Raw genomic sequence first — 21,713 nt, forward strand, 5'->3', positions numbered from 1 at the left:
TGATTGATCACCTTAAACACATTATGGAGTACAAATTCTAATGCCAAAAAAGTTTAATTCTTGCTTTGTCTTCTGATCCAGCCAGTGAACATAAGCTAAACCATTTTGCACTTCCCCTAGTAGCCCCAGAAATTAGGAGAAGGGGAATTGTAATCTAATATTCACATCATTGGTATATTTAGTTCAGCACTTTTTACTCTGGCTGAATCTCCTTTAAAGTGTCCTAATATCTGAAGATAGAAAACTGGGTGCTCTTTTTTATAGTGTTCGATTACAACTCCCATCAGCCCCAGCCAGCTTATCCAAAAGTCAGGTATGAGGTGAGGGTAATTGGAGTCCAGCAATAACTGCATTGCCACAGCATTCATCTCCTGTATTTTCCTTTTAGATCCTTCTGTACCAAGGAGTGGGCCTGAAATTTCCAACACTTAAAATAATTTACTTTGTTCCTAAGATATACTACCTCACAGCAGTATTTAAAGTCAAAGCTGATGCTTTGAATGTTGAAAGCACCTCTTTGAGAAACCTCTCTACATTCCTTCTAATGACCCCAAATTTTCCTTCCTGTTCTATTTGGGTTAATTTCTAGAGTACACAGCCAACTTAGTGGGTACCTGATCTAGTGTATGTATGCTTGTCAGTATGCACATATGTATGCTGATAACTTTTGAATATTTCTCCATTTTCTTCTTTACAAATACAGTCAAAGAATGGAGGGGGAGGGTCTTGTTCATGATGCCATTATGGCCATAAAATCAGAAATAGATGCTTTTTTTTTGCTTTTGAATTTTTTGCCATATCAACACTTTGTCCTTTTAACATCACACTTGTCTTTTGCTAGTATGCTTCATCTAAACTGAGCATCGGCCCATTTTGCAGTAGCCCATGTTCAAATGCAAATGCTCGCTCTTTGAGGTGAAAGCAGAAATCGTTTTATTTTGGCTGAACTGAAACCATTCTTTCTAAAAATGATTAGGACCTTCGAAAGAAAAACTGGAATGCAATGGAAGCATTGGCCTCAACTGAAAAATTGCTGCAGGACAGAGTGAACAAGACTGCCAAGGTTGTAATGCTAATTGCTAGACACAATGCATTAGCTAGAAGTGATTCTGCAGCCGCCTTCTAAAATCAAATGGAAACATTTAGCTTTTACTGCAGTTTTTAAATATACTCTTTTAAATCCTTCCTTTCTTCCTTTCTCCCTTCCTTTCTCCATGTATTTCACCTTTGCTTCTGCCTGTCATCTTTATACCTTTCTTTTTCTTTCTTTAAACCTTTAATTTGTGAGCATGCTGCTTATTTTAGTTTTGCTTGGGACAGATGCTAGAGCTGTAGGGCTGTGATGTTTAGTTTGCAGAGTTGGAATGATCTGCCACCCTCTTGGTCATTGAAAATTTCTCTTGTTTTGTGCTGAAAGGAATTCTGTCATAAAAGAACCGCCCGTAAGTTTTTTTAAAGACAATTCTTTACTTCTATTATATAACAAATTTGAAATTTAATACTCAGGCTAGTGTCCCAGTTGTCGGGACAAAATTTAAGACCCACAAATCTTGCTGGGAGCATTACACACACAGGCTCCCACTGATATTTCAAAGTGCTTAACTAGGACCAAGATATCTCTGTGTTAAACTTCTTATCACAGAGACTCCTAGTTCATTTTAACAGGACCAGATTCAGGTTTGCCACATCCTGATTTTTCCTAGAATTTTACAGTACGGATTTAAGATTTATAATAATTGAAAAATATTTTTTTTCATCAATCTTAAGATTTATTAAAATTCAGAAATTTTAAAATGTGTTTTAAAACTAAGATAATTGAAAATAACTCTGGCTCCTCCCATTGTAGCTAATTGCTGAACTACGATCCCCATGATCCACAACCAAATGTTTCACAGTATTTGTTTAGTGAGGGTGATTTGGGTTATATTGCACCATCTGGTGGGTGCTAGGTTAAGGAAAGCTGTTACAATGAAGCAGCTATGAATTTAAACTATTTCTGTTTTGTACATTTCTGTTAGCAAGTCTCCTGTTATGCTTTCAGCTAAACTAGTAATTCATTTCTATATATCAGTTCTTATTTTTAAACACACTGATTTATCATTTTGAAAAAAACTTACTACAATCAGTCTCCAGAAGAGCAATCATGCTGGTTCTTTTGTATCAAAAATAATAATCTTGGGGCACAAACTGTACCGTATAGTATGATGAAGTGGACGTTGATCCACAAAACGTTACAGAATAATAAATTTGTTAGTATTTAATGTGGTGCAAGACTTCTCATTTTTAATCCAGTGATATAATCCACAAGCTCAATTTATTGTGAAGCAGCGTTCACCTAGCTGAAGAATGAACTGCTGGGAAGAACCTCTCCTAAAAAGATTTAAAGAAAAGCTTTAGCGGGCATTTGTTACAATGCTTATAGAGTTTGCTGGAAATGGGTTACAGGATAGAGCTGGTAGGTTCTTCAACTTTGATGAATGTAGCAAAATAAAACTTCAATAACTCACAGAGAGCTTGAACTTCTGTCAAAAGAAGTTCATCTTTTGTGGAATCTGAATATTTGCAGTCCACCTAGGGGAAACAGGAACAGTACTGAATCTGTTTGAAGAACATTGCTTTGATCCATGGACCTGTGCTTTAAGACCAACCATGGCTTCCCCATCTGCCCTTCCATTCTGCTCTGTTGCAGAGCAACAAGTGGAAGGAACAAATGTTGGTTGCTGCCTGATTTTTGATCTTTGAAACCCTTGAACCTTCTACTTTGGGCCAGATTGTTTATACAAGAAAAAAAATGCCCAGCTCTGTCAATTTTACATAGTATTCTAGGAAAACAAAAGCAGGAGAGAAAAGATGCCTCTTGAAACATGTGTTGAAAGACAGTGAACATATTTTACCTTGACACTTAAAAGATAATTTTGCTTTGCATTTATTTAAAGGATCAGCAAGCAACAAATGGAAGAAATAGGGGAATTGTTGTATCCATAAATATTGCCTGATCACAACTCCACCACCACATTCTGTGGAATCCTTGGTTCTCTCTGAGCTTGGTTGTTTTCTTTTAGACATTTCATTACCAAACTAGGACTAGGATGATGATGATCAGTTCTAGCATTGATAATTTACCTAGCTTGGTAATAAAACATCTGCAAGAAAACAACCACGCTCAGAAGCACCAAGACTCCACAGTTCAACCCAACTACAAATATTCTCTTCCATTGCATTCATTTTGCATCCTGGTGTTGCAAAGAAATAAAGACAGAGTTTTAGACTTTGATTGATTAAGTGACTATAAACTAGAAGCCTGGGGTCAGAATAGTTCCTTCTTAATTTTAAGTGAGTTTATCTGCCTCTGCTTACAAGAGGAAACAAACAGGAACTACTGGCAGCCCATTCTGCTGTTACAAAAGAAACTATTTAGACTCTCAGCCCAGGTCAAACAGTGAGAGATCTATTTGGGCCAAAAAATGGAGATTGATGTGACATCATGGTGGAAGATTTGCACTTATTTTGTCTTTTGTTCTTTCACTTTTATCAATCCAGGAGAGTCAGCAACATGCAGAGGCTGTTGAAGCAGAGATGAGAAATGTATTGCAGAAGCTATTTCCTATAGTCTCTCTTCCTTCCACTTTGGTAAGATTACCATTTGTTTAAATTTATCAAATGGGCAACCATGTTTAAAGTGAGACTGATTTCTAAGACAATATTGAAGAGTGAAAAAAATGAGTTTGCTAATATGTCCTTAGTTTTCTTGTTAATTAATCAGCTTTGGCTGGCTCACTTCTACAACCTGGCAAAATTGTGTCTTCAAAGATTGCTAAGTTCTAAGTTGCTACTGGAGTCATTGAAGACTCCAATTAACTGGCAGTTGCTAGCTGTTCTACCCTTTCTAGATAGCTGTGCTACTTATTTATTTCCAAATTCTTTTAATGTATTTTTTTACACTCAAGAATCACAGTGAGTGGATGCGTGGATTTGAAAAAGCAATAAGAGAACATACAAAAGAAATTTCTCGACCAGATGACATTAAGGTTAGTGCAGACTGGATATGAATTTAGTTTTAGCTAAATAATGTAAGGGGTATTTTTTAATGTAAGAGGTATTTTTATTCTGGGGAGCAGGGAGGAAACTGATATCCTGTGCTTGAGAATTAACTGGTGATATCTTGAAATTTGACTGACAATAGGTAATGCCAAGGTTAATCTTACAATTTGTCCCACAAGTGTTTTCTCCAAAGTTTTTTAATGTTTTGAATGGTTACTTTTCTGCAGAGCTTAATTACAGAATTGATTGTTCTCTGCAAAATCCTGAGCTTTCAGATTTGACTGAACAAAACATGAAAAGCAGACAGACCCTTTCTTTGAACAACAGAAGCATTCACCTTGTCCTTAGCCAAGATCTCCACTTTTGCATATCTTATTGTTATTATTGTTGCAGTGTATATAGAACTTTGCTACTGAAATTTAGCAATATAACCACATTTTATTATAACCACATTTTATTGATCCAATCTAAGTGTTTAAAAAATATGATAAAAAGCATGGATTGCCACAAATGTGGCTTTTCCCCCAGACCTTTGGCAAGAATGATTGACAATCCTTTTCTTCTTTGTCTTTGTTCCCATCTGGGTTTGTTTTCTCTGCCAGCTTTGTTTCTTTTGTTTTGTGTTCAAGTTTTTCATTGGCATTATAATTTCAGTGGTAGGTTTGAGTTGGTTGAGGAAATAAATTGTCCTTCTTAGTTTGTTGTAATTCCATAAACTTACGTTGAATTCATATTCTGTTATTATCTGTGCCACCTATCTGGATTCTTAAAGGAACAAATGTGAAATAAATAAATAAAAAGCAACATCTTGTTTTCAAAGGTATATGTGGGGGGTTATATGACTCTTAGCACAAGAAGCATTTCGTAGATGAAAAATAATAGGCAAACACAAACAGCTATTTTATTGTGGGATGCTAGAATGTTGTCAAAGGGACTACATTATAAAATCAAAAAGAAGAGCTGATGGCAGAGGGACATAGTTGCCAATGCTTTTCTTATTTACCGTTATTAGAAAGATTTAAAGTAGGTAAAGTAATTTGTTTATGAACATTGTAAGGTTGAGTTTGATAGAATTATGTACAATTGATGAACATGTAATTGCTAAAATAGATGTGAATTGCTTGAAGAAATAAATAACTGTCCTCTTAGTTTGTGGTCACTCCCTAAACATATATTGAATTCATATTCTATTATTATTCCTGCTACCTGTCCAGATTGTTTAGCTGTGTAGAATCAGAGCTAATGGAACTTTCAAAATACAGCATTTCATTGGAATAAAGAGAATTCTCTGCCTTGCATGCTGTACATTATATCCATGGAATCTGTTTTATCACTATAGGTCATGGAACAGAAGTTGAAAGAGGCAGATGAACTACATGTCATGTTGCAGCAAGAATGTGAGAAGTACAAAGTTGTCCTTGCAGAGACGGTAGGAAGGATCCTGATAAAATCTGGCTGTATCTGGTAATTCTTTTGCCTCAATTTCTTGTGGGCATCAACATAACTGAAATTTTGTGTTACTAGGAGGGAATCTTGCAAAGGCTACAGCGCAGTGTAGAAGAAGAAGAGAGCAAATGGAAAATAAAAATTGAAGAATCACAGAAGGAACTACAACAGGTATTTTTTTAAAAAAATCAAGAATTCATGCTGCAAATACTTGAGAGCTAGTTAGAGCTTTTATTCAGATTTCAGCTGTTAACTGAAAATATCCTTACAATGTTTAATTATTTTATCAGTCTAGAAAAAATATAGCTTGCCTCTCAGTATAATAATTCTTAATGTAGGGGATAAAATGAAAGATATAAATAAAAGCTATCTGAAAGAGTCATTAGGCAGGCACATGTAAATCCAAACTGATACGTAAAACGGATTATCTGAATAAATGAACAATTGATTATTTAATTTATGGATTTATACAAATGTTTACTCTTCCATTAATTCAAACAGATTTCTCTATAGCTGCTACTAACTAAAAAAAAAAAATAGAGCTGATTTTTGCCCTAAGAATTCCATAGCTAAACTAATGTAGGAAGAGAATGTTTAACTGCTCTTATTGCCACAAAATAGGTCTGAACGTGCATACGTACCCATATTTAATTTGATTCACTCTTTTCTCCTCTGCCTATGCTCTAGACATTACATCTGCTGCTTTATCTTTCAGAAGCCCTCTACAAATGGGAGGGGGCATTTGGGATAGCTGATAGAGGCCACTCAGAAGTAATTTCATGAAGGGCCTAGTGGGCCTAGCTCAGGGGTAGGCAACCTTGGCTCTTTTATGACTCGTGGACTTCAACTCCCAGAATTCCTGATCCAGCATGGTTCAGCTTGGAAACCTTTCCCTTTCCCCTCAGCATGGCTGGCCCAGGAATTCTGGGAGTTGAAGTCCACGAGTCATAAAAGAGCCAAGGTTGCCTACTCCTGGCCTAGCTGATCTTCTGTTGCCAGCAGTGGACAATGTATTCCTCAATAAGCTCACCTGTCAGATTGTCAGAAAACTAAATATATGGATACATTATAGTTTATTCATCTAGGAATACGATATGTGTCTGGATATATAATTCCTTCTCTCTCCTACCTGATCTTTTGGAAACAAATTTGAAATTTTCCTAGATTTTTTCCCCAGTGTACACATTAGGAAATTCATTCAGATCTTCTCAGTAAGCCAGAGTATCAAAACAGGACCTATTGAGCCACAGTCTTTAAACATGGCTATTTAATGAAAAATTAGCTATGGTTAGAATTAGTATGAACAAATTCTTCAGTTTTTACATTCAATAAAGTGCAGACAGTAATTTAAAGATATAAATTATTTTAATAAAGTTATAAAATTGGATAGAGTTGGATATCATATATTGTGTGTGTATGTGTGTGTGTGTGTTGTGTGTATGTAGAGAGAGAAGGAGGAAGGGAGGCAGAAGGCCAGGTTGAACTTGAAATAAAATGTGTGATTTGTGGCTGCCTATTCTTTTGTAGCTTAAAAAGGAACGAGAACATTTGGAACATGAATTGGAAAAAGCAGAAATAGAGCGATCAACATATGTTTCAGAAGTCCGAGAGGTAATGTACCTAATTGAACTATTGAAGCCAGATTTGCTTTCTGTCACATGTACACATTTACCCAGAAGCATAAATATTTAGTTGGCCCAAAGATGAAAAACCTGCTCATCCAACGATCTGGAACATTTTTATGCTTTCAAATTCATTTATTGCTTGGAAATAAATTATATTAATGGCTGAGTAGAGGGTCAGTTGGGAACATATGGTAATGCATCCTAAAGCCTCTGAAAACTTCATTTCAGCTTAAAGATCTGTTGACTGAATTGCAGAGAAAACTTGATGACTCATATTCTGAAGCAATAAGGCAGAACGAAGAGTTAACATTGGTAAGAGGCCTGTCCTCCACTGAATATATCTGCTCAAAAGTGGAGAAACTTTTCCAAATCCTGCCTGTCTGCTAACCATTTTGACTTAGCCTTTGTCCACTTCAGCCACTTTTATAGCCTTTCTCTGCCTCTTTAATAACATGACTAGTGCTTAGTATACCTTTTCATCTGCCTGCCTCTCCCTTGCCTAAAGGATTCATATTTCTATACTTTGTGAATTTGGAACACGATGTTCACAGAACACAGAGGAACTGGGCTTGAGTGTTGTGTAGGATTATTTGGAGGAAAATCTTTGGTTTTATTTAAATTGTGCACTTCCTTTCCTGAAAGGAATTTCAGTTGCTGAAAAGAAAAATTGAACAATTCCAGTCTGTATACAAACAAATACATTGCAATATGCAAATGACACCTCAAGAATTTTATCCAGTTCTCAGCACTGGATTCATAGAAGAGCAATGAAGATGATCACAGGACTGGAAATTAACTCTTTGAAGACAGTTAGAAGAATTGGATATATTTATCCTTGAGAAAATATTCTTCAAATACAAAAAGGGATATACAGTGTATTGTGTATAATTTCAGAATATAAGAATTGAAATAATGCAGTTACAGAGAAATAAATTTCAGTGATAGGAAAAGTCCCTAACTGGGTGGGACCAGTTTGATGTCGAAATTAAATACCCATAAGGAAGTAGCCATTCTTTATTGAGTTCAGGCAGTAGAGGTGTAGTAGCTGTTTGTAGGGAGAAAGTTAATTTGGGCTACCAGAGGGTTGGAACCACTGACTGAAAAATCTACAATCAGCCCTATGATTCTATGAGATAACAAGGTTTATCAGCTTAAGGAAGGGGAGTTCTTTTATTTCCTTAAAAGCTGACTGAATATGGAGCTTGAGACCCACAGGGCCTACTCAGTGGGGAAAAGAACATATCTGTTTATCAGTCATCTAAAGGGAGAGAACTCCCAACTAAGACTGGAGTGTCTTGTAATCAAGGAAGCCACTTCTATTTGGTGAAGAAAAACCAAGACTGAGCATAGAGAGATCAAAAGAAGCAAGCAAATGAAAGGCCTCTAATGTACATTACCCTAATGTAATTAACGTGAAAAAGGTCATCTCTTTCTTTGTTGGACCACATGAATTTGTCATATTTGGGAGCAGTTGGGGAATGACAGATACAAATTATATTTTCAATCTTTGCTAAAAGATTGACTTATATAATTTGTAAATTAAGAACAGATTTTTGAGCCAGTTCAGGAGAATTTATATTTCAGTATCACTTTTAGTGGGGAACTGGCTCCACAAAAAAAAATTCTGGAGATTATTTTCATCTCTGTTTCCACACGTAGGAATCTATATTGATTCAGATCCTGGAAACACAGAAAACGTCTAAATACTATCTTGGGGAAGGATTCCTCATGTTTTTAAAAACTGATCTGCAGACAACAAAACAATGTTATACCCATAAAAGTACCTCTTCTGATCAAGAATAATAATCTTAGGGCAACTTTAAATCTCAAGCCAATAAAATACAGGTAGTCCTCTACTTAACAACCCCAACTGAGCCCAAAATTTCTATTGCTAAGCAAGACATTTAAGTGAATTTTGCCCTATTTTAAGACCTTTCTTGCTTGTTAAGTGAATCACTGCCAGTTGTTAAATTAGTAACATGGTTGTTAGGTGATTCTGGCTTCCCCCCTGACTTTGCTTGTCAGAAGGTTGCAAAAGGTGATCACATGACCCCGGGACACTGCATAAATACGAACTGGTTGGCAAGCATCCAAATTTTGATCACATGACCATGGGGATGCTGCAACAGTTGTGTTGTAAACAATGATAAGTTGCTTTTTTCTGTGCTTTGTAACTTTGAATGGTCACTAAATGACCTGTTGTAAGTTGAAGACTATCTGTAAAGAATACTTGTAAAAAATCTATTCACTTTCACTGGTAATGCTGGCAAAGCATTAAAAATTGCATTTGTTTAAGATTCTCTCTACCGATTTTAACCTCTTTTAGGCTTATCTTTTCTTCTTAACTCCTTTGCAGATGGAATTTCCTATCACTCAATGTACTTTGTAGCAATTAGTCTTCAATGTGGTTATATTCTTATATGTATATTACTTTACCAGAAACTGCCCCATGCTCCTCTTAAGCACTCTCACCTGACCATGGCTTACCTCTTACAGCTCAAAACCCAGCTGAATGACACATTATCTAAACTCCATTCTGATCAGAGTGAAAGACACAAATTAGCTGCCGATTTGCTAAAGGTAAGGAATGATGGCCCGATTCTGGATGATAGCTCATTTCTTTCTAAAGCACTATCTATAGTTTGGGGTATTGATAGATTCAAGTTAGTCATGAAAATACCCATTAAGGTTATTGTGCCATTTCTAGCTTGTCCCAGAAAAATCATGGTGATCCATACCTCAATAGCTCTCATGTTAGTTTATAGCAATGCATTTTATGTGAAGTTGTCATTATGAAGGTTATTTGAAATATTAGTTCCAAAATGCTACTTAAATTAACAAGAGAGCATCTCCTCATACTTAGATGTTCTCCTAGATTCTGCAAAAGGTCCCTCTTGGTGAGTGTTCCCTTTGAAATATTTTTCCTCAGGAAAGTTTGGTGACAACTCTTATTATTGATTTAATCAGTAATTAATAAAAGTTCCTGCCCCTGAACACAAAACAACTAGGGCTATAAACAGTAAAAAAAACATCAAAAAGTCACAACAGCTGCCGACTTTGATGTTTTTTTTTTATTTTTTACAGCCCTGATTATTTTTTATTTGCTTTGCTATCCTGCAACACTTGTGTTTCAAAACAACAGAAATCCTTTCAGTGTAATTTTCTTCTCAACTCTTTTTCCCCCCACTGAAATCTGTAGTTCAGTTATTGGGAGTTTGGAGAAACATGTAATACAGGAACATTTCTTGTCATATTTTCATTGATTATGCTTGTGATCTAGAATGAAGAATAATAATTTATCTGATCACTTCAAATACTGAATTGTATTCCAATCCGTCTTTCCCCACCACGTATGGATCCAGGGCTGTTGTCCCCTTTACCTCCTCTTTAAAAAGGCTCTGATTATGATTGGATGTTTTAAAGCAATAACTGTTTTAATTTTCTGCTTTTTTTTAAAGGCCCAGGAATTACTGTTGATCCTAGAAAGGGAAATAGGAAAAACTAGTATGGGCTCCGAAGTGATACAGAATAGTGATGTCTGCTCACAGATGGTGAGTGTTTTCCTAGATATATAAATAATATGGCTTAGGAAGTGCACATACAAGCAGACAGCCTAGAGGCTGATTTATCCTGTGCATTTTGCTCTGTATATTTGAGGTCATTGTATATAATAGAAATGCTACATCCTACTTTCGCATAGTTTTCATTTGTTTGGCCTAAGGGTCCACTACGATCTGTATATAAGACTGCTGTTTGGGTTGTCTGAGCCATTGGAATTTTGCTTTAGAAGTTTATAGGTGCTGTACATTTTTGTTTACTTATTTAGTTCAGTTTAGGCACTATCTGACTCCAAATCAACTGTCACTGTCTTATGGTCTTGAAGCTTCTTTGGTACATGTCTTTGTGGGGCTGGCCAATAGCTACAGACGAGTGTTTTTCAAACTTGGCAATTTTAAGATGTGTGGACTTCAACTCCCAGAATTCCCCAGCCTACATGCTGGCTGGGCAATTCAACTCTTGCTAAGTTGTTTAGTTTTAAAAAAAAAAAAACTGCTAAAGACTATTATTTCCTGCCACCAGATGGCAGGCTAGTAATGTCCTGGCAAGTACTATTAAGCACATTTGGAAATCTTAGAGATAGCTGGAAATTTTTTTTGCTCTCATGTTTTTATTATATTATCTAATTCTTATTGTACATATCTGGGTTGTTGTGGTTTAGGGCACCACTAAATGTGTGAAGCCTCATAGAATGAAAAAATAAAAATATTTGCATAAAAGGTAGATCGGATCTAGTACAATTCTCCATGACATTAAATTTTCTAATTGGAGAATATTTTTTATAAAAAAAAAACTCTCCAGTGGATGGGAAGATATTAAAGAGTATTAAAATATGTCAAGGCCAAGGAACCTGAGCAAATGTTCCCATTGCTTGTCCTGGAGGAAAGGGAGCCCTTTGGCCATGATGTGAAACTTGTGTAAAATAGCTGAATGAATGTTGAATGAATGAAGATTCTTGGAAATGAAGAGACCCTATTTAAGGGGTGAGACAGATTGAGGCTTCAGCTAGGTATTTAGCTCATATCCTAAAATTAATTGTTCATCTCCTTTGGCCTTCTTTGCTTCACAACTTCTAAATACTTTCTACATCCATCTCTTTCAGGCCGGGCCAGATAATGTGAATCTAATTCAAGATATTGTCCATCTGAAGAAGCTACTTGCATCAGTTGGCCAAATGCTCACAAAAGGAAAAGAACAATATCAGCTATTAGGTAGGAGAGTTTGAGTCTGTTTTCCTAAGATGGACTTAAGCAGGAAGGCAAAAATAACTGGTGAAGCTTTCAGTTGATCACTAGACAGCAGTAATCAAATCATAGAAGCTTGCAGCCTCCTATGTTGGTTGAAATACCATTGTGGATTATCTCTCCATATAAAGTAGCACAATGAAGAGCCGTGGTGGCGTAATGGTTAGAATGTCTTACTGCAGGCTAACTCATTGCTCACTCCAGGAACTCGATCTTGAGCGACACAAGGTTGATTGCACCTTCCATCCTTGTGAGGTCGGTAAAATGAGGACCCAGATTGTTGGGGACAATATGCTGCCTCTGTAAACCGCTCGGAGAGGGCTGTAAAACACTATGAAGCGGTTTATACGTCTAAGTGCTATTTCTATTGCTATTAGGAAGAGTCATTGCAGACCAGCCTTCCCCAACCAACAGCCTACAGAAATATTGAAATTGTCATTTTCAAAATTCCCAATAGCATGCCCATGGATTTGCATTTACCCTTTGCAGCTGCTTTTACTGCTCTTGTACAGGGCAGATATAATTTTTTCACAGCTGTGATTTTAATTATTATTTTCATTCTGGGGTAACAAAAATCTTGTTTACAAATGCAAAAATGTGCGTGGACAAATATAGAATTGGATTCTCAATTGCCTGCCCTTTTTACAAAGTTAATTTTCATTAATTCTATTTAGTAAATTCTGAATGTGGGTTTACTTAGTACTTTTTTTAGCTTTAAGAAAACTATACATGCTGAATATTGATTTTTTTTTTCTCCCTAAAAAACCTCTATTTTAAAAAACCTCCTGATTCTTAGTATATAACAAAATCGGATCTCTCAAAACATGACATATTTTACTTTTAAAAATAAAAATAGATTGCCACAGTGACTACCTTATCTTTAAGCTTATCTTTTTTTGTTTTTGTTTTTGTTTTGCTTCTCTTTTACAGAATGAAATCATGGGGAAATCATTTAATTTGGGGGTAGCAGAAGGCAATGCATTTTATATTTTGCCAAATTAAAGCCTTATTTATGTGTTCACCCTTTCTACTTCGTCAAACACTGAACAGAGTTTTGTCTTTTCTACTCTTTGTTAGACTACTGATTTAAACAAGATGATGAAGAAGACGACTCTGCAGACACCTCCAGAGTTTAGTTTTATAATAAATAAATTTAAATAAACCGGTTTGGATAATTAGAGCTTTACATTCCTGGAGCTACAGTAAACATGTAACCTTTTATCTTTACTATGCTCAGTAAAACTCAGTTCACACACAGAGACACGCACGCACCCTTGACATAGTGGTAGCAGCAGCAACAATAACGTTTTAATACTGACAGCCTATGCTGTTTTACTTAGATACAGTTTGGGAGTAGCAGCCTTGTAACTTCTACCTGAAGTAAACACTCCTCCTCCCTACTCTCTCTTTTTTGGGTTGCTAATGTAATCAGTTTTTGTAATGGTGTCAGCAAATAAAGGGATGCTTATTACTCTAACTGTACTGTTATGTTCTTGATTTGTAAAACTTCCATGCTACTATATAAAAGCACTCTAATGTGACTGATGGCACAAGAACCTGGTTGGGTTCAATCACAGGTTTTCCTGTTCCTGTCTCAGGTTTCACAGACGGGACAATCACTGGGAAGCCTGGAAAAAAGACATCATAACTAGCAGCTACTGATTGTCTTACTATCTGTGAATTCGTCCATTTCCTTTTTAGATCCATCTGAATTGGGGCCCTCCCACACCTTGTTCGAACCAATTCTGAAAATGCAGTATGTAGAAAAAAGTGTCATGTGAATCTAGCCATTACGACCTGTAAATCATGATTTTAAGGCTAGGCATGTTATGCAAACCCAACCAATTATGGTATTTAATAAATCATAGTGAAAACCCAATCACTATTTGCCTTGAATTTCCCACTAATCATACTAGCTCTGCCTTCTGCTAATGTATGTGACAGAGGGAAACATTTATCTTTGCTTTATTGTGCTGTGCCTAATGTTATATGTTGTGGTTACCTCCTCTTATTATGATTTGTGTTTAGCCCCTCAAACTATTGTGTTGCTTCCAATTCCCCTACCATTATGACAGCTTTTCTCCACTTCTACCTTACTATTTCTCAGAGGCAGGGTGCACAGCTAAAGTCTGATAAGTTTCTAAATGTTTCAGGTGGCATATATGTACCTCTTAAATGTATCATTTCTTGTGATGACAAAGTGGAAAGGATTCTATGCTGTGATGAAATCAAATATTTTCTTAGTGATATTCTTTACATTTATTCCTTTCAAGTAAAAGAAAAGTAATTGCGGTACCAATAAAAAAACTGAATTAGAAGCATTATTACATACTTGAGTGCACTTGCTTAAGAAACACAATTTTGAAAGGAAAAATTAGAATACCTAGTTCCTCCTTCAAATATGTTTTCAGCTAATTAAAGAATTCCTGAAATACATATAGTTCTTAAAAACTGATAGGAAATTTTTTTTGTCATTGGTATAAAGAGTAATATCTAAATATTAATACATTTAGACCCATATATCCAGCAACCATTTAATTGACACTTTGATCCATTTAACTATGCCCTTACCCACCTACACACAGTATATCAATCAAACTGAATCAGATGCTATGAGGTCAACTCTTCCCCCACAATCAGTACATCCAGGAATGAAGCATAGCTGCAACTTAGGGAATGCCCAGATTCACTGATCCTGATTATAATTCTCCCCTATTTATTAGACAAAAGCTCAGAATCTTTGTCATTCATTGAAAGCAACTTTCCTGAGCCTTCCCCTTGATTCTTTTGAACTGTTTTAGCAGTGAAATGTAACAGTGTGAGCTGGCACTTCTCAGAAATGTCACTATCCCAGCTCAACATGATGAAATCAGCAAATACAGGCTAGGAATTAGCTGAAACAATGCACAATGGAGAAGATAACAAGCACTCCTGTCTGCATATATTTACTTAGTTGTTAAATACTGCATAGAGATAAGCTTTCCCTCATGTTATCCTGTAAAAATGGAGATGCTACCTATGGTTTTTCTTGTCCAGTCTCAGTTGATCTTAAATAGTGTATTTGGGAATTAATTAAGCCATTGCTGAACTGTTGGAAAACATTAGATGGGCTTCAAAAAGTATATGAGGTAAAGTCAAGGCTATAAAATGTCTTCTTGGCTATTCCCCTCATCATCCACTCATTTTTGTGCTTCAGGTATTCAAGAAGAAAGGATTTCCATGAGGGAAAATGGGTTGAGTTCAGTTGCCCAAGTAATTGAATATCATATAGTTGTATGGCAGACTGCAACAGTTTTTATAAGTGGTACACTGCCTGAAGTGGAGGGAATTTTCCAGCATTTTGTATTTTATACAGCTGTGTAAGTTATTTTGAAAGGGGCACTTCACAATAATTAACAAATTGTGAGAGTGGCTGCATCTTCTAGAGCACATTCTCACATTCAGAATTCTGGGAATTGAAGTCCATACATCTTAAAGCTGCCAAGCTTGAGATACACTGCTCTAAAAGGTTCAGCACAGCTATTGTGAAAGCTTTCCCTGGGTATCTCATCTATGTGCACACAAAGCTGCTTTGCCTGTAATGCCAGTAAGATAATTAGCCCACAGCAGGCAGTCTGAAAAGGCCTTTAAAGCAGCTATGTCAAGTCTTCAAGAGAACACTACTGCTTTAATACTTCAGAGAGGGGATTTGCTCACATCTGCATGCTTGGTGTCACGGACTTCTGTGACTTCACAGAGTTCAAACTTTATATAGGTTTTGGACAAAAGTGCTCATTTGAGCCAAAGAATGAGTTGGGTCCTGGCACACAGATTGAGTTATCCTGTTACCATAGCCAAAATGCATTTGAATTCAGAGCAGTCAACTTGGCACCCCTTTCAGGTCCAACAATGTTCAAAAGCACTGGTAATCTTTCTCAATAGGCCCATCGTTATTATGTTGATGGAATAGTAGTTATTAAGCAGGTTTGTAAGAAGTAATTGCAGCAATTTGTATTTCTCTGTTCCGTTTTCTCTGCTCCCTTGAACTGTGAAATTCAAAGAATACTGGGAATACTACCCCTTTTCTCCTCAGGAGGCCTAAAATTAGGATCAGCATACCTATTTCTCCTTTTCCTAAATTTGTATTGCAATTATTATGAAAGACTTGTGTTTTGAAGAATAACTGATGCCTGCAAAGTGACTCCAAATATATAATCAATCAATCAAGACTTTGTTTATATCACACAGCAAGAAAGTTTGAATCACACTGTTCATAGGACACCAATCCCCTTATGATCCAGTCAGACTATCTGACCATTTAATTTAATATTGTCTGCTCTTACTGGCAGCTGTCCTTCAAAAGAATTTATTTCCCTCATTGGCTTTTCTAGCTTTAGATGCTGGAAATTGAATCCAAGACTTAGTGTGACATTTCTGCAATGTATGACTGAGCTCTTATTTCTCACCAAACCTTACTTGATGATGATGATATTATTCATTCAGTTGTGTCCATTCTTGGTGATTCTATGGGTGAGATCTCTCCACATCTTCTGATCTTGCTGTACTTCTTTGAGTTGTTCTATGCTGAAGCTGGTGTCAGCTTTGATGGTGTCCAGACACTGTGTTTTTTGACGACCTTACTTAACACTGTAATAAACTCCTTCACAGGTAAAATTTTGGTCCGATTAGTCTCCACCATTCTTTGAAAGATATCCAGCTCCAGAAGCCATAAGATGGTTAGAGCCTGGCTGTTCCCAAGCATCGGGTTAGGATGAGATTGACTCAAAAGGTTAATGGTGGGAGTGGTTCTGGCATCCTGATGGAAGAATATGATGTGTTTTTATATTGATGTTTTTATTGGTTGCTGTGAGCTGCCTAGGATTACATAATAAGGAACGGTTGCTGGAATTGGGTATGTGTAGTTTAATGAAGAGAAGGACGAGGGGGGACATGATAGCAGTGTTCCAGTATCTCAGGGACTGCCACAAAGAAGAGAGAGTCAAGCTATTTTCCAAAGCGCCTGAAGACAGGACAAGAAGCGATGGATGGAAACTAACCAAAGAGAGAAGCAACCTAGAACTAAGGAGAAACTTCCTGACAGTTAGAACAATTAACCAGTGGAACAACCTGCCTCCAGAAGTGGTGAATGCTCCAACACTGGAAGTTTTTAAGAGGAAACTGGACAGCCATTTGTCCAAAATGGTATAGGGTTACCTGCCTGAGCAGGGGGTTGGACTTGATGACCTCCAAGCTCTCTTCCAACTTTATTATTATTATTATTATTATTACTATGTGAGATAAGCAGCCACAAAAGTTCTTTAAATATAGGTAGTCCTTTCTTAATGTCCATTTCTTCAGTGACTGTTCAAAGTTATGATGGCATTGAACACAGACTTACAACTAGACTTTAAAGTTCTGATTATTCAGCACCTGCACAGTTGTGAACAAAATTCAGGCCTTCCTGCATTTACAACTGCCAATCACCACCACCACCACTACTGTCCTCTCATTTTCAGCTGACTTTTGTCATCTTTATCTGCCTCTCCTCCAATGGGCTCACCATCCTGGCCATGCATGGGAGAGATGATGTGGAAACATCCTGCAGACTGGCAAGTTAAAACTACGGTTACTAGCTGGGTTCTTTCATGCACTAGCCAGGGCCTCCTTTCATGAAAGAAGGACTCAGCCAGCATGAAAAGAAGTGCCTTGTTGCAAAAGAAGGCAGCACAAAAGAAGGTCCTGGCCAATAATGCAATGTGGTGCAGTGGGTGAGTCGTGAAGGAAGCTGGTGATGGGTAGTAGATACCAAAAAGGCAAGAATTGGGGAGATAGCAACAGTAATACCCTTTAGACTTATATACCACTCCATAATGCTTCACATCACTCTGAGTGGTTTATAAATGTCAGCATATTGCCCCCAACAATTTGGGTCCTCATTTTACCAACCTCAGAAGGATGGAAGGCTGAGTCAACCTTGAGTCTGTCAGGATTGAACTGGCTACAGGTAGAGTTAGCCTGCAATACTGCATTCTAATCACTGTGCCACCACAGCTCCCTCCCCAAGAGATGGGGAGACAGGTGGATGGGGGAAGTGGAGTCAGTCCCTTACCTTCTTCCAAAAATGGCTTGGATCTGGGTGAGTCCTCACCTAACAACTGCATGGAATTCACATGGAATGACAGCAACTGAGATTGCCTAGAAGTCGTCAATTGGTCACTAATTGGAGCAATTACATGACATTTTGTTTAACAACTGCATCATTTGGCAACAAAGTTGCCAGTCCTAATTAGGGTCATTAAGTGAAGACTACTTATGAACAAATAAACTTGTCTGATCAGCTTATTCTAGGGGTGGTGATATTTTTGGTCCCTTGCCCATTGCGATATTAGATGTCGGGGGGGGGGCTAGCATTGTGAATAAGAACATAGATAAATGCTTATGTACATCCACCTTTATTTGGTTCAAATAAACTGGTGAAAGTGAAAAGACTCATTGCTTTCTTCTTTCATCCACAAATAGTCCTGATAATAGATGTTGCTAAATAGCAGTGGAAACCAATTGCTCTATTTCATTGGATGCTTCCCAGCAGCTCACCTTTATTTATTGGTTTGTTTGTTTTTCCATGTATATGGCTGTGCATCTCACAAAACATTTAATGGTATGTGAAAATGGCTTTGGGAGACAGGAAAGAGATGCTGTCTAAGGAACACTCAGATTAGGGGAGATATAGCCCACAGCTGCATAATGGTCAGAGAAATGAGTTAGAAAGAAACCTCCCTCACTACACAGGCTGCAAACTAGCCCTAAAATAATAATAAGTAAATAATGGGTAAACAGTGAACCACCTAGTTAGCTGCTGCAAGAAGATTGCACAAACTAACTACAAACAATTCATGACAAAATAGCATCAATGTGTATTGGAATATCTGCATGAAATATTCTTTTCTTGCAAGCAAGAACTGGTGGGATCATGAAATAGATAAAGTAATAGAAAACAAAGAAACAAAAGTATTCTGGGACTTTAGAATTCAAACAGACAAGCACTTGTAATATAACACCCCAGACATATCAATTGCTGATAAAAAAAGACAAAAAAGTCTGGATAATGGACACCACAGTACCTGCAGACAGCAGAAGAGAAGAGAAAGAACTGAAGAAAATCACAAAATACAAAGACCTACAACTAGAACAACTGTGGCAAAATAAAGCAAAGATAGTATCTGCAGTAATAGTCCTTTGGGTGCAATCCAAAAACATCTGGAGCACCACTAGAACACCATCAGCATTGTCAAAATCCCTGTCAGTCAACTACAAAAGGCAGCTTTACCTGAAACAGTTTATATCCTGCAATGATATATTATCCTCAAGCAACATCTGCCTATCCCACATTCTTGGGAAGAGCTAGGGCTAGGGTTACCTTGGGAAGGACTCAATAGCACGCTGGCTGAGGAATTCTGGGAATTGAAGTCCACAAGTCATAAAAGGGCCAAGTTTGAAGACCCCTGCAATAGGTGGATAAAAATGCCTTGATGATGATGATGATGATGATGATGATGATGGATCATCGCACAGTCAGCCAGATGTTCAGACTGGATTTGGCATTTTGTCTACCTATCGAGTCCTTACCCAGGACCTGGGATAGGCAGATGTGGATGTTTGATGGTATTGCAGATATCGTTGCAGGATGGAAGCAGTTCCTAGTAAGGCCGCCTTTTGCAATTGACTATTTTTTTTTATTATTATTATTATTATCGATCATCGCACAGTCAGCCAGATGTTCAGACTGGATTTGGCATTTTGTCTACCTATCGAGTCCTTACCCAGGACCTGGGATATGCAGATGTGGATGTTTGATGGTATTGCAGATATCGTCACAGGATGGAAGCAGTTCCTAGTAAGGCCGCTTTTTGCAATTGACTAATAGCAAATTTGTCAATGCCAATGGTGTTTAAGTGGTGCTCCAGTTATTTTGGGATTGCACCCAAGGCACCTATTACTATTGGTATTACATTATTATTATTATTATTATTATTATTATTATTATTATTATTATTATTATTATTATGGATCATCGCACAGTCAGCCAGATGTTCAGACTGGATTTGGCATTTTGTCTACCTATCGAGTCCTTACCCAGGACATGGGATAGGCAGATGTGGATGTTTGATGGTATTACAGGTATCGTCGCAGGATGGAAGCAGTTCCTAATAAGGCCGCCTTTTGCAATTTACTAATAGCGAATTTGTCAATGCCAATGGTGTTCAAGTGGTGCTCCAGTTGTTTTGGGATTGCACCCAAGGAGCCTATGACTATTGGTACTACCCTTGCTTGCTTTTGCCACAGTCTTTCTATTTCTATTTGTAGGTCTTTGTATTTTGTTATCTTCTCCATATTATTATTATTATTATTATTATTATTATTATTATTATTATTATTATTATTATCGATCATCGCACAGTCAGCCAGATGTTCAGACTGGATTTAGCATTTTGTCTACCTATCGAGTCCTTACCCAGGACCTGGGATAGGCAGGTGTGGATGTTTGATGGTATTACAGATATCGTCGCAGGATGGAAGCAGTTCCTAATAAGGCCGCCTTTTGCAATTGACTAATAGAGAATTTGTCAATGCCAATTGTGTTCAAGTGGTGCTCCAGTTGTTTTGGGATTGCACCCAAGGAGCCTATGACTATTGGTACTACCCTTGCTTGATTATTATTATTATTATTATTATTATTATTATTATTATTATTATTATTATTATTGAAAACACACATAAAGAGTGACCAACGTTAATTAAACCTATATGCTGCCCAACTCTCAACAATTCTGGGTGGCTCACAATGATGAAGCAAATAAAATTAGACAGTAAACACAAAAGATAACAAGTACAATGGCATTGTCTCATTCTTCCTTGCCAAAGTGCTGGGTGAAATGCCAGGTCTTCACAGTTTGTCTAAACAATGGCAGAGAGGGATCCATTTTGGTTGTTTTTGAACTATATTTGTTATTTTGTATGTATACATAAATCTGCTAGCCATCCTGAACCTATAAGCTTGATTGTATCATTCATTCCAGTATTATGCAGCAGGAGTCAGCAGTACCATCACTTACAGATGCCTTGTTACCTGAAGGACTGCAAGTGTTAAGTCAAAGGTATAATTATTTCATTAAAAATCAATTTCACAACAGCAAGTAATTGAATAAGACCTGAATGTTGCAAGATCTTCAGGATTATATATACAAACATTAATAGGTATCAATTTTACAATGGCATAAGCTGCCCAAAGGATTACCACCCGTGGGGTAGAGGACGGGAGAGAAGGTGTTTCACCTATAACCCTGACATCTCTGATCTGAAAGAGTAAATGCTGGAGTTTGGTGTGCAATCTTTGCACGTTGCCCCATTGTCCTTTGTTAATTTGATTTCATTAATTTATGACAACAGTATCAATAACCTGTGATTATTCCCAGCTCTTTCAGAAAGAATACTTTGTCATCTTGCTGTTGCTGTTCTCCATGGTGTGGGACAAATTAAATATTAATTAAATTTTTATGATGCTGACAAAGTAAATCTTTTGTCCAACTGAAAAGGAGCTTTTTCACAATAACCCGGAGCTAATAAATATATGGGTGCTTGCAATGTGGCCCTTTTCCCCCCTTTTCACTGTTAACGTTCAAAGCCACTTGATCAATAACAGAGCTGGCTATCTGGAGCTATCTATCATTCAGATGGGTACATTATTTACACCAATCCCCAAGTGTAAACAAAAGAACGGGCCATCCAGCCACCTCAGCTGTGCCACATCTGCTATTAATTT

General features: G+C 37.1%; 1 protein-coding gene across 8 annotated transcripts in view; it reads left to right on the plus strand.

The window, feature by feature from the left end:
* The window catches only part of KTN1 (kinectin 1), an 86,225-nt gene extending 72,834 nt beyond the window's left edge, over nt 1-13,391 (plus strand). For 4 of the 8 annotated variants that reach the window (XM_039319548.1, XM_039319544.1, XM_039319546.1 and 1 more), the window contains 11 exons: nt 977-1,063; nt 3,541-3,630; nt 3,948-4,028; nt 5,381-5,470; nt 5,566-5,658; nt 7,015-7,098; nt 7,341-7,424; nt 9,609-9,692; nt 10,571-10,663; nt 11,773-11,881; nt 12,992-13,391. In XM_039319548.1, coding sequence (XP_039175482.1) covers nt 977-1,063; nt 3,541-3,630; nt 3,948-4,028; nt 5,381-5,470; nt 5,566-5,658; nt 7,015-7,098; nt 7,341-7,424; nt 9,609-9,692; nt 10,571-10,663; nt 11,773-11,881; nt 12,992-12,999 — 903 coding nt within the window. In that variant the 3' untranslated portion in view covers nt 13,000-13,391. The other 4 variants (XM_039319547.1, XM_039319550.1, XM_039319551.1 and 1 more) reach the window with 4 other exon arrangements.
* The last annotated feature ends 8,322 nt before the right edge of the window (nt 13,392-21,713 follow it).

The sequence above is a fragment of the Crotalus tigris genome, unplaced genomic scaffold, assembly GCF_016545835.1.
Source record: "Crotalus tigris isolate CLP2741 ecotype Arizona unplaced genomic scaffold, ASM1654583v1 scf7180000023598.3388751, whole genome shotgun sequence".
Classification (NCBI taxonomy): domain Eukaryota; kingdom Metazoa; phylum Chordata; class Lepidosauria; order Squamata; family Viperidae; genus Crotalus; species Crotalus tigris.